The sequence below is a fragment of the Lepidochelys kempii genome, chromosome 3 (genome assembly GCF_965140265.1).
Source record: "Lepidochelys kempii isolate rLepKem1 chromosome 3, rLepKem1.hap2, whole genome shotgun sequence".
In the NCBI taxonomy this organism is placed as follows: Eukaryota; Metazoa; Chordata; order Testudines; family Cheloniidae; genus Lepidochelys; species Lepidochelys kempii.
In genome coordinates, this window is record NC_133258.1 from 89,963,684 (window position 1) to 89,976,284 (window position 12,601).

The window sequence follows — 12,601 nt, forward strand, 5'->3', positions numbered from 1 at the left end:
GCTGGGTGAGTCGTCAGTAGGAGACAAGTCTGAATTATATCCACACACCTGAAATCTTGAAAAAAATCTTGAAAAAAAATCTTGAATCTTTAATGAAGTCCAAATGCCACAGGATCAAATTCAGCAGACAAACACATGGTGGCATACCACCATAGAAAATCCCTGTGCTCTCACAACCCCTGCGGTGACCTAGCTCTCTCACGCGTAAGATACAAGTATTCTCCCCAGTAGTCCACAATTCTGAAGCTGCAGAATTCAACTCTTGCTCCAGAACTATGTCCCAAAATCTCATCTTTTGTTGTTAAAAAGTTATGTTTTAGCCCCTTGCTTAAGAAGAAACACTTGAAAATGTGAACCATGTGTGAACCGATGCAGAGATGCATCCATGAGATTGTACACACCCTGAAACAATAGCTCTGCATGGCATAGACTGCTCAGTTTCAGAGTGGTAACCATGTTAGTCTGTATCAGCAAAAAGACCAAGGAGGACTTGTGGCACCTTAGAGACTAACAAATTTATTTGAGCATAAGCTTTCATGGGCTAAAACCCACTTCATCGGATGCACGCCATGGAAAATACAGTAGGAAGAATATATATGTATATATATACACACACACACACACACACACCCCTAGAACATGAAACAATGGGTGTTGCCATACCCACTATAATGAGAGTGATCATTTAAGGTGAGCTATTATCAGCAGGAGAAAAAAAAACCTTTTGTAGTGATAATCAGGATAGCCCATTTCCAACAGTTGACAAGAAGTTGTGAGTAACAGTAGGGGGAAAAAATAAGCATGGGGAAATAGTTTCACTTTGTGTAATGACCCATCCACTGCCAATCTCTATTCAAGCCTAATTGAATGGTGTCCAATTTGAAAATTAATTCCAATTCAGCAGTTTCTCATTGGAGTCTGTTTTTGAAGTTTTTTTGTTGTATTGCGACTTTTAGGTCTGTAATAGAGTGATCAGGGAGATTGAAGTGTTCTCCGACTGGTTTTTGAATGTTATAATTCTCAACGTCTGATTTGTGTCCATTTATTCTTTTACGTAGAGACTGTCCGGTTTGGCCAATGTACATGGCAGAGGGGCATTGCTGGCATATATCACATTGGTAGATGTGCAGGTGAACGAGCCTCTGATAGCGTGGCTGACGTGATTAGGTCCTATGATGGTGTCCCCTGAATAGATATGTGGACACAGTTGGCAACGGGCTTTGTTGCAAGGATAGGTTCCTTAGTGTTTTTGGTGTGTGGTTGCTGGTGAGTATTTGCTTCAGGTTGGGGGGCTGTCTGTAAGCAAGGACTGGCCTGTCTCCCAAGATCTGTGAGAGTGAGGGATCGTCCTTCAGGATAGGTTGTAGATCCTTGATGATGCGCTGGAGAGATTTTAATTGCTTTCAGACTGCTCTGTTCATCTTAATGAGTTAACATTGGAAGCTAATAATGACACCCTATGTATATTGAAAACTGACAACATGGAGGCAAGCTAAAGTAAACTGCATTTAATATAAAAATAAACAATACAGGAGCTACTGCATTGATTGTATTTTTCGTTTTACTATTTAAGTAACTAAAAAAACCCTATATTTAACATTCATCTGAACTACCTGCAGAATTTCCAAAATTTCCGCTGAAGCATTATAGAATCTGGGGAACCTGATGCAGAGTTTAGGACCAGTTTGACACAGAGAATACAGGGCCCCGGATAGAAGCAGCTCCAATTGAGGCCCCTGGAGCATGAGAAGAAAAAGGCTGTTCACCTGCCCTTGCAGAGGGTCCTTTCTTTCCAGCCATACACTGCTGTAAGCTGGCTGGCTGTTTCACCAGCCCAGGAAGGGAAGCAGATACCACACTCAAGTCCTTTTAAGGCCTTTTCTTCAGCAAAGCACGACTTACTGTTGGAATACAAGAGTCATAAAGAACACAAAGTGAACTCTACTATTGGCTACAACCCCCAGACACTATCACCTTGCCGCCTCCACCACCCAACAAAAAAGAGAACACACCCTTTCCCGCTATCCTCTTCCCCAGCTTCCTCTTCCTTATATATTCTGCACAGCCATGTGATACACAGGAATCCCTTAAAGCTTTCTAGCCTGCTGTTTCACTTTGTCACAACTAATCAAACAGCACAGGCTCTGCTGAGAATGTTAGCGACAAAGTCTGTGTTGTAATATAAATACCATAACATGTTTTTGGTTTACCGGTGCCTACTAGAAAGCACAGGGATCTCAGGACCCAATTTATTTTGGCACTGCCTAGATATGGCATGGAAACAAAAAAGACTTCTGTTGGACATCAGGGTGTTCTAACAAAGGACAAGGAGTGACATTTTAATACCTCCTTTGGTGGACTGTATCTTGGCCTGAACTCAATGATTTAGCCAGCCTTTTCCATCTCTAACCACTAGGATTCTAAAAGATAATTAAAATGTTAAGACCAATCTCACCTTATTTTTAAAAGCAGCATTCTAGAACTGAACTGATATAATATAAAATCAGTATATTTTTAATACATATTTGCATATTGCATTGGTTTTCATGGTCCACTCAGCTGTTCCAGGACACTAATAATAATAACCTTACTAGCTACCGTATTCTTCTTCTTTGATTTCTGGCTGTCATCTCAATAGCTATGATGAAACCAAAGAAAATCTGTCCACACTTTCTATCTTGTATCTGCTTCACAGCTTGTTCATCTTTAAACCTTTTTGTTTTTTGTCATTCTTCACCATGTCTATCCCTAGTCTTCCTCCGTATCTAGTTCCTTGCACTCTGGTATGTATTGACATGTATGGTATCTTTTCTGGGTCCATTCTTGACAAGTGTCTCAGTCATTTTCCTGAATCATTTATAACAGTGTTATTTCTTCTATAACTCTGTCTCCTATCTCTGCAACTCTTTCAAAGGAAAAATATTCTCCTCTAAACTTTGTGTGTTTCTGCTTATTCCATCTCCCCCCACTTTTTTCCATTATGTACAATCTAATTTGCAAGTGTTGATGCAATATTGAAGTTTATCTGGTCACATATTCCTACCAATATTGTATCAATTTTTTTTTAAAATCCAGTCTTGACTTGATTTCCTCTCCCTTACATCAAGGTTACTTCAACAGAACGCCACTGAATTCTGTGGAGTTACTTCTGACGTATGGTGGGAAAACTGATGAGAACAGAAACAGGTCTGTTTACACAGAAATACCCCCCCCCCTTTTTTTTTGCAAGTTGTCTATGAAAGACTAGACTTGACAGTCTCAATGCCAACAGGCTCCACAGGTTAGTCCCTAACAAGTTAGTTGGTTTAGTGAGAAATCATCTGGCATTGCACTGATGAAATCTAATGAGAATTAGTTTGACTATTAAATTGGTGTAGTAATAAACGTTCTACCTTATACTGCTTCCCCACAATGATATTTCAAGCTAGATCTCAAGTGCTCATTCCCAGGACAGAGATTAAAAACCCCAAACCAAAAACCTGTGTTCAATGTATCCAACAAGGATAATTTATCTTATCAATTACACTGTGCAAACACACTTAGTAAACATGTCTTGGATGCAATTATTTTGCATAGTTAAAACCAAAAGACAACAACATTTATAGAATATCCCTATTGAAACAAATGCTTATCAAAGTTGGTTAGCACACAAGTTAGTTAAGTACAATTATTTCCAAAATACTACCTTTAAATTTACCAAAATAATAGCAGCCCTGTCATGAAAAGCCTTTATTATAAGATATGGTTTATTAACATAACATATTATAATCTTTGTGCCCTCCCAATTCTTGGCTGCTCTGCGATCCCTGCATAATTTAGAGAAGACCGCCCTGGGGGCCTTTGTAAATTACTGTGGTGTCCTGGAGCTGGAGCAGCACTCCCCAAAATCTTCATGAGCCATAACATTGCACATTAAAGCCCTGATCCCAATACATATTTGGCAAGAGGTCTGTTAAGCAACAGGTTCCCAGTGTCTGCACTGAGGGAATCCTCCCACAACTGGAGCCTCTTTAGGGTATGTCTGTTAAAGCTTGCAATGAGCTTCCCAGCCTAGGTAGACAAATTCGCCCTAGCTCAGCTTGAGCAATCACACTAAAAATACTATGGATGATGCAGCTCAGGCTCTCAAGCCCACCCAGCCTCTGGGTCTGAGCTTGGCTGGCTAGCCCCTGTCTCTGCTGGAGCTGCTTTGTCCATACTTTTATTTTTAGCATACTGTACTAGCTCAAGCCAACCCTTATGCCGCTCTGGCTTTTTCATATTACAAAGGAGCTGGAGATGAAAACCTCCGTCTAGGATTTCAACATGTTAGCTAATAGGAGTTAAAAAGACACCTTTTTACCTAGTGAAGACAAGGGCTTGGTTTCAGGTTTTAGAAACTAGAAACTCAAGGCCAGGTTTGTGAACCTGCTGGTGAACGTGGGTCAATTTATGTTTTCTAGTAGAAAAACCAGGCTCATTCAGGACTATGTTGTGTAAACCTTACTCACTTATTCACACAATCAGCCCCATTGAAGTAAACAGAATTACTGTTCACAAGAGTAAGGGTTACACAATCTCAGTTTTGTCCACTCATGATTTTATTGCAACTCTCACAATATTTGGTGTTGTACTTAAAGCCCCAGCTCCACGAGACAAGTGGTGATGTGACAATGTCAGCTTTCATTTCTGAACAGCTTTAATTTTAGCCCCCATAGTTGCAGAGGAAAGCTTGAAAACGTGACTTGTGTGCACCATAAAGGCTCAACAAGCAGAAAATAAGAAAAACCAAAGTGTGTGTGTATGTATGTTTATACTATTTAGACTGATCTCATGATTTTAGGAGAGCATGACTCTGATGTTTTGTACATTTGGAGGTGGTGATATTGCAAACCAATCTTCAGTGGCTTTGCAGGGTTACTACACTAAACCAGGCAAAACATGGTTTCATCCGAATGTTCAGGTTGATTCAGACTCTCAGACCCAGAGAAACTCTGAAAGGGCGAACCCAGGCTGAGCCAAATTGAGGAAAAAAAGTTTGTATGAACCCCTCCAAACTAAACCCTTTGAGTTCTGCATGGCGGTAGCAGAAAGGTCACTCTAACTCCCGCTGCAAGTAACGGTGCTATTTGGGGCTTTTTCTTATATAGGCTCCTATTACACCCATCCCCGTCCCGATTTTTCACACTTGCTGTCTGATCACCCTCATAGCACCTGCAATGCCTTAGAAGTTCCAGGACTTTCATTCTGATTTGCGGGGCCCAAACAACAACCCTAATTTATCCCTCCCAACCCGGAGCTACGCGCTGAAGCCATGACCCCACCCGGGTCCGCCGGGATCCAAACGCCGCCAGGCTCCTGGGGCCGGCCCGGCTGTACCAGCAGCAGCGCCTGCCGGCCTCGGAGGTCACTAGGCGCAGCATGGCCACGGAGCTGCACGGTCCCGTGCAACGAGCTGGGCTGCAAGCGGGGCACCGCGACAGGAAGGACCCGCAGCTGCAACTCCGGTAGCCGAGGGAGAGGCACTTGTACCCGCCGGACCCTGGCCTGCACCTCTCCTGGGGAGGGGAGGGGAGGCGAGGCTGGGGGCCGCCCCGCAGCCCTGTCCAATGGGAACCGTGGTGCTTCCCGGCCTCTGGTTTCCTTTCCCCACCCCCAGCTCCTGGGCAGGGGGAGGAGAGATGCGGAGCTGCCGCCGCTCTCCAAAGAGAGAGAGAGAGAGAGAGACGCGGGCGGCGGGGCAGGAGGGAGCCGCCGCCGCCGGCCGCACCGCAGCCCCTCGCTCGCCCAGCGCCCCTCGGGGGCAGGGGCCAGGCGGGTGACCCCGCCACACGCAGACACCGGCTGCCGGGGTTGGCAGGAGCCTCTCGGCGGCAGCGCAGCTCCCGGCGGCGAAGGAGCAGCAGCAGCAGCGAGCGGGGAAAGTTGCTCCCCGCCCTCCCCTCGGGAGGCAGAGCCATGGGCTGCAGCGGGGGGCTGCGGGCTGCCCGCTCCGCGCTCCTGGCGCTGCTGCTCGGATTCGCTGCCCCGCCGTGGCTGCAGGCGGAGAAGCTGGGTGAGTCCCCCCCCCCTCCTCCTCGGGGAGCTAGTAGGGGGCACTGCCGGGGGAGGGGGGGCAGCAGAGCCAGCTCTGTGTCCCAGTCTGGTCCCCGACGCTGACTTCTGTGCCCAGGTGTTTTGTTGTGTGTGTTGGGGGGGGGGGTTAGTATGAGGTTTTTCTTCTGCTCCCTCTTCTTCCCTAGTGGCTTCCCCTTTGCTCCTTGGCTTGCTAACCCACGTGGGCGGGCGGGCGGGGGGGTGTGTGGTGTGTGCAAGGCAGGAGACTGCAAGCTCCTCTCAGCAGGAGCAGGACCTAGTGCCGTTGATCTAAGGCTAGAGAATGGGGCCCCGTTAGCGCCCCAGCTGCGAAAACTCCCAAACCCGTACGTACCGGTGGTGGGTCGGAATCGGGATCCCTTCTCTGGTTTGCTAGAGCAAAAGGTAGCATTGAACTCCACGAGGACAAGGCTAAGAAAATGGGGCTACCAACTAATGCTGCCCCTTGGCCGTTTTGCGGGAGGGGATTTCCTCCTTCGAGTCAGATCCTCCTTACTTCATCAATTTGCTTTATCTGTGGCAGCTGGGAGACTTAACCCTGCCAATCTAACCATGAATTATGGTTTCTTAGCTGGTCTCAGGGCTGTATATAGTTTGACCTGGTTAATCCATGCCTGATTTATCTGTGTGTCTGAGTATCCGCAGGATTAAAGTGGTAATCAATCTTACAGTAACTACGATGATTTGTTAATCTTTGGTTAATTAGCTCTATTCTAAAGCTAAATAAACAAGGAAGAAAGACCTCAACAAGTTGTAGGTAATATGCAGAGTTAATTTCTGCAAAGGTTATCTGTTTTGCCTGGCTCTGATCTTACACAATGATAGAGGATATACATTATAAAGCGCAGAGAGGAACATTTGAAAGGTACAGTACTTGTGCAGTGACCAATTTTGTAAAGAACACAGTCTCCGTGCTATTAACTTTCATGCACTATGCTGATAGCCTTGATGCAGTTTATACAGCTTTGTATACAGATGGATCCAATTGTGTATTTGCTTATTAAACAGAACTGCCTTCATTATTACTGGAACAAGTTTATAGAAACCCCACGAGACTGTGCAAGCACACTTCAAATAAAACTTTATTACAGATGGTATACTCACCTGCTTGTCCTAATTTTTAAGTGGCTAACATTTTAATTTCCTGTACAATCAAAAGAGTATATAGTTACATTCAAAACTTGCAACCTTATTGCCATGGAACATCATCAGCACATGACAGGAGTAACCATACATCTTTCTTAGGAAAACTCACTAACAGCCAGCAGTTAATTAATGTTGGAGTTTGTGATAATTATTAAAATGCAACCATAGCACCTCCTTAAGATAGGGGAAGTATATGCTTCACTCTGTACTATTATTTCAGTCTAGCTACAGATTCAAAAAGACATGGTGTATGGGTTTACATTGTAAAGATTAGAAAGAAAAGGAGTACTTGTGTTCTCTTTTCTTTTCTGTTTAGTATGCTTAATCCCATTGTATATATTATATATATTTCCCTCTTGGATGCCATCCCTTTGGCACATTACTCAGTTTTGAGACTCAAAATGTGTTATGGTGTATGAAACACTTAAAAAAGATTTTTGTAAAACACAATCCAAGGGAGAGTCATTTAGCAATAACAATTTGCATTAAAATCTGGGTCCAGGTCTCCATGTGCAGAGAGTAAGTGGGGACTGTTTTTCTGATGTGGAATGTATTACAGAAGCACATACTGTCTGAGGAAGTCTCTGAAACTTGGATCTTTGTTACTCATTGAATAACTGTGGGAGAGGTGAGGTGGTTTGGAAACTGGTTTTAATTAAGGAAAACATCTTTTTAAGCTTAACTGGGCTTGGCCCCACTAAAAACAGTGCAGCTCTGACTCTTTATGAGTAATAAAGGATTTAGAGATTTAACATGTTCTGTCCCTCAGTGATATCATGATTGTGGTTGCCTGTTCTCTGCTGTCAAACTCCAAAATCCACTCTCTCCCTAGCTGTTCAGCCTCTCATCTTCAACTCTGGTATCTCTTCCTGGATTTCCTTTCACCAGCTCAAATTCATGATCAAGAGGAGGCAAACCTGAACTTCTCACCTTTCTCCTTAATTCTTCTCCAGTCCCTCCTTTCATAGTTAAGGATTTAACTATCTTACCTGTTGCCCAGAATTACTAATTTAGGGCTAGGTTTCAGAGTAACAGCCGTGACAGTCTGCATTCACAAAAAGAAAAGGAGTACTTGTGGCACCTTAGAGACTAACCAATTTATGTGAGCATAAGCTTTCGTGAGCTGCAGCTCACGAAAGCTTATGCTCACATAAATTGGTTAGTCTCTAAGGTGCCACAAGTACTCCTTTTAATTTAGGGCTAGTCTATACTGGCAACATTACAGCACTGCCGCAGCATCGCTTTAACATGGCTTGTGTGGTCACGGCGCACCTCCATGAGGGGAGTAGCTACTAGTGCTGGGAGCCGCTCCCAGCACTGGGGCACTGTCTGTACTGGTGCTTTACAGCACTGAAACTTGCTGCACGCGGGGGGGGGGGGGGGGTGGTTCTTTAACAGCCCTGAGCGAGAAAGTTGCAGCGCTGTAAAGTGCCAGTGTAGACAAGCCTTTAGTGTTGTATTTGACTCTTTCTTTCCACCATGCACATCTGGGCTCTTGCCAAGTTCTTCCTGTTAGAACTTACAAAAGAAGTGGGGGGTGGGGGGGAGGGGCTGTAGGGGGGTAAGAAAGGACCTTAACGGTTGGAAAAGGTTGTGGGGGGGAAGCAAGGGGGAAAAGAGGAAACAGGACTTTACCTCATTACTGGTGGGATTTATTCTTGTAGAATTCAATCTGACATTTAAAATAAAATTCCTAGCTCTGATGAAAGCAAAGATCAACTTCTGAATATCAGTCTGTGTTGTTCTGTCTTCATGAGTTCGTAGACAGCTATGGTCTGACCTCCACTTAAAATTGAGGTTGGCATAGCTGTGGCCCTGTGGGGTATGAAAAATCCCTGAGCTCCATAGCTATGTTAATGTAATAGCCCATGTAGACGTAGCTAGGCCAATGGAAGAATGTTTCAATCAATCTAGCTACTGTTGCTCAGGGAGGTGGGGTTCCTACAGAGATGAAAAAACACATTCCACCACTGAAGGCTGCATCTACACTATGGTATTCTGCTGGCATAGCTACAGCACCATAGTTTTGCTGCTGTAGTCCCTGTAGTGTAGACATGGCCTATGTAGAACCTATGGGCATCAGTGAATAAACTTTTTGAGGCAGGGACCATCATTATTATGTCCTACAGTACCTTGCATGATGGGGCCTAGACCTGGTAAATGCGGAGGAAAGAGAGAGGGTTGGAGACCTATAAATCAGAGGGTTATATAAACAATGGAGTCCAGGAGCAAGGTCCAGAAATGGCACTCTGGCACTAATCCAGGCACTGTCCTCCTTTCCAGCAGCTGAGAGCAGAAATAGAGCTGGTTTTTATTGGTAGCGCCGTACTTGTTTTTTGTATCAGTCTCTGGATGATAAATATCTGGGGGGGGGGGAAATTGCCAGACCTTCTCATCAGTTCCTTCCTGTTCAGTAGCTCCAAAATCCATCCATCCTTCCTCTCCATCTTCGCTGAAAAACCCATGGCCCATATCCGTGTCATCTCCCACCTTGACTACCACTTCCACCTGCTTTATCCCACCCTGCTTCTCAACTGACTTCCCTTAATTCTATACAAAATGCCTCACCAAACTAACACTAACTCCACTTTTTCTACAAGGGTTTAACGGGCTACTTCACTTTGAATGGTCCCTTAGAATTTGTGCTAACTACTAATGCTAAACTATCTGTTTAATCTTGTATTTAGCTGAGACACTGTCAGGACACTGCAAACGCTGCATCTGATGCAGCTGCGCCACTGTTGCGCTTTGATGAAGACGCTCTAAGCTAATAGGAGAGAGCTCTCCTGTCGGCTTAGCTCTCCCATGGACATAGCACTGTCTACATGGGGCATTAAGGTCAGTACAGAACATAAGAATGGCCATGCTGGGTCAGACCAAAGGTCCATCAAGCCCAGTATCCCACCTTATGAAAGTGGCCAATGCCAGGTGCCCTAGAGGGAATGAACAGAACAGGTAGTCATCAAGTGATCCATCCCCTGTCGCCCATTCCCAGCTTCTGGCAAACAGGCTAGGGAAACCATCCCTAAAAACTGGTTAATCCTGTTAACCATCCTGGCTAATAGCCATTGATGGACCTTGTGATGAGTTCAGTCACTAAGATCTCCTTGGGACTGTCACTTGATGTGCTGAAATTACCTCTGAGCCTGTTTTCCCTGCCACCTTGGGATTCCAGAACCTGCCTTGTTGAGCCAGACACACTAACCTGCTGCAACACAAACCCAGGTCTGGGCCACGCCCCCAGAGCTGCAGACTTTAACTAAAATCTGCTCAGCAAGTTACCTATCTCCAGAACCCTGAAACCCAGCCCCCAATGGGATCCAAACCCTAAATAAATCCGTTTTACTCCATATAAAGCTTATACAGGGTAAATTCATAAATTGTTTGCCCTTTAGAACCCTGATTGAGAGAGATGCACAGCTGTTTGCTCCCCCCAATATTAATCACTTAACTCTGGGTTTATTAATAAACAAAAGTAATTTTATTAAGTGTAAAAAGTAGGATTTAAGTGGTTTCAAGTAATAGACAGAACAAAGTAAATCACCAAGCAAAATAAAGCAAAAACACGCAAGTCTAAGCCTAATACATTAAGAAATTGATTACAGGTAATATCTTACCCTCAGAGATGTTCCAATAAGCTTCTTTCACAGACTAGACCAGTGATCCTCAAACTTTTGTACTGGTGACCCCTTTCACATAGAAAGCCTCTGAGTGCGATTTCCCCCCCGCCCCCCATACATTAAAAACACTTTTTTATATATTTAACACCATTATAAATGCTGGAGGCAAAGTGAGGTTTAGGATGGAGGCTGACAGCTTGTGACCCCTTATGTAATAACCTCATGACCCCCTGTGGGGTCTTGACCCCCAGTAAGAGAACCAGACTCCTTCCTAGTCCGGGCCCAATCCTTTTCCCTGGTACAGACGCCTCCCCAATTTACGCAATCGTTCCATTCCAGAAAGCCTTGTGTAACTCGAATTTTGCGTAAGTTGGAAACGTATACCTGTATATTACACACAAATTTCCACAACTTGAAAATCCTATTTCTGGCTTATGGAACTTTTTCCGTAAGTGCAAATTTGCATAAGTCGGGTCTTGTGTAACCCGGGGAGCATCTGTACAGTCGTCGTTAGATCCAGCAGACATCTCGGGTGGAAAGAAGGGGTTTTCTCATGACTGGCAGCCCCTTTTGTCCTGCTCTACCCCCTTTCATAGCTTTGGTACAAGGCGAGAATCTTTTGTCTCTGGGTCCCCACCCCTCCTTCTAAATGGAAAAGTACCAGTTTTAAGATGGATTTCATTATCAGGTGACATGGTCACATGTCACTGTCAGACCCCTAGTTTCCATTCCCAATGGGCTGTCCCACACGTACACAGGAAGGCTTTCAAGTAACTAAGGCCATTTACAACTGATTGTTTCTGAAGCACCCTTAATGGCCTCCACTTAATATGTTTATATCAGTGATTCAAATTTATCTTATTCTCCTAACTCCAGATATAGAAATAATACATGCAAACAAATAGGGTGAACACACTTAGTGGATTACAAGCTTTCTAATGGCACCATATATTGAATTTCATCTGCCATTTTATTGCCCAATCACCCAGTTTTGTAAGATCCCTTTGTAGCGCTTCGTAATCTACTTAACTATCTTGAGTAGTTTTGTATCCTCTGCAAATTTTGCCACCTCACTGTTTACCCCCTTTTTTAGATCATTTATGAATATGTTGAATAGGACTGGTCCCAGTACAGGCCCCTGGGGAACACCACTATCTACTTCTCTCCATTCTTACAACTGACCATTTATTCCCTATCTTTTAACCAGTTACCAATCCATGAGAGGACCTTTCCTCTTATCCCATGACAGCTTACTTTGCTTAAGAGCCTTTGGTGAGGGACCTTGTCAAAGGCTTTCTGAAAATCTAAGTACACTATATCCACTGGATCCCCCCATGCTTGTTAACCCCCCTCAAAGAATTCTAGTAGATTGGTGAGGCATGATTTCCCTTTACAAAAACATGTTGACTCTTCCCCAACAAATTATGTTCATCTATGTGTCTGAAATCTGAAAATATTGTTCTTTACTATAGTTTCAACCAGTTTGCCTGGTACTGAAGTCAGGCTTATCAGCCTGTAATTGTCGGGATCACCTCTGGAGCCCATTTAAAAAATTGGCATGTCATTAGTTATCCTCCAGTCAATTGGTTCAGAAGCTGATTTAAATGATAGGTTACAAACCACAGTTAGTAGTGCTGCAATTTCACATTGGCGTTCCTTCAGAACTCTTGGGTGAATACCATCTGGTCCTGGTGACTTATTACTGTTTATTTTATCGGTTGTTCCAAAAGTCCTCTGATGACACCTCAATCTGGGACAGT

General features: G+C 44.2%; 1 protein-coding gene across 3 annotated transcripts in view; it reads left to right on the forward strand.

The window, feature by feature from the left end:
- Nucleotides 1–5,663: 5,663 nt before the first annotated feature.
- DCBLD1 (discoidin, CUB and LCCL domain containing 1) overlaps nucleotides 5,664–12,601 on the forward strand; it is an 89,670-nt gene continuing 82,732 nt past the window's right edge. The window contains exon 1 of one of the 3 annotated variants that reach the window (XM_073337140.1): nucleotides 5,664–6,034. In XM_073337140.1, coding sequence (XP_073193241.1) covers nucleotides 5,938–6,034 — 97 coding nt within the window. In that variant the 5' untranslated portion in view covers nucleotides 5,664–5,937. The remainder of the gene's footprint in view (nucleotides 6,035–12,601) is intronic. The other 2 variants (XM_073337139.1, XM_073337138.1) reach the window with 2 other exon arrangements.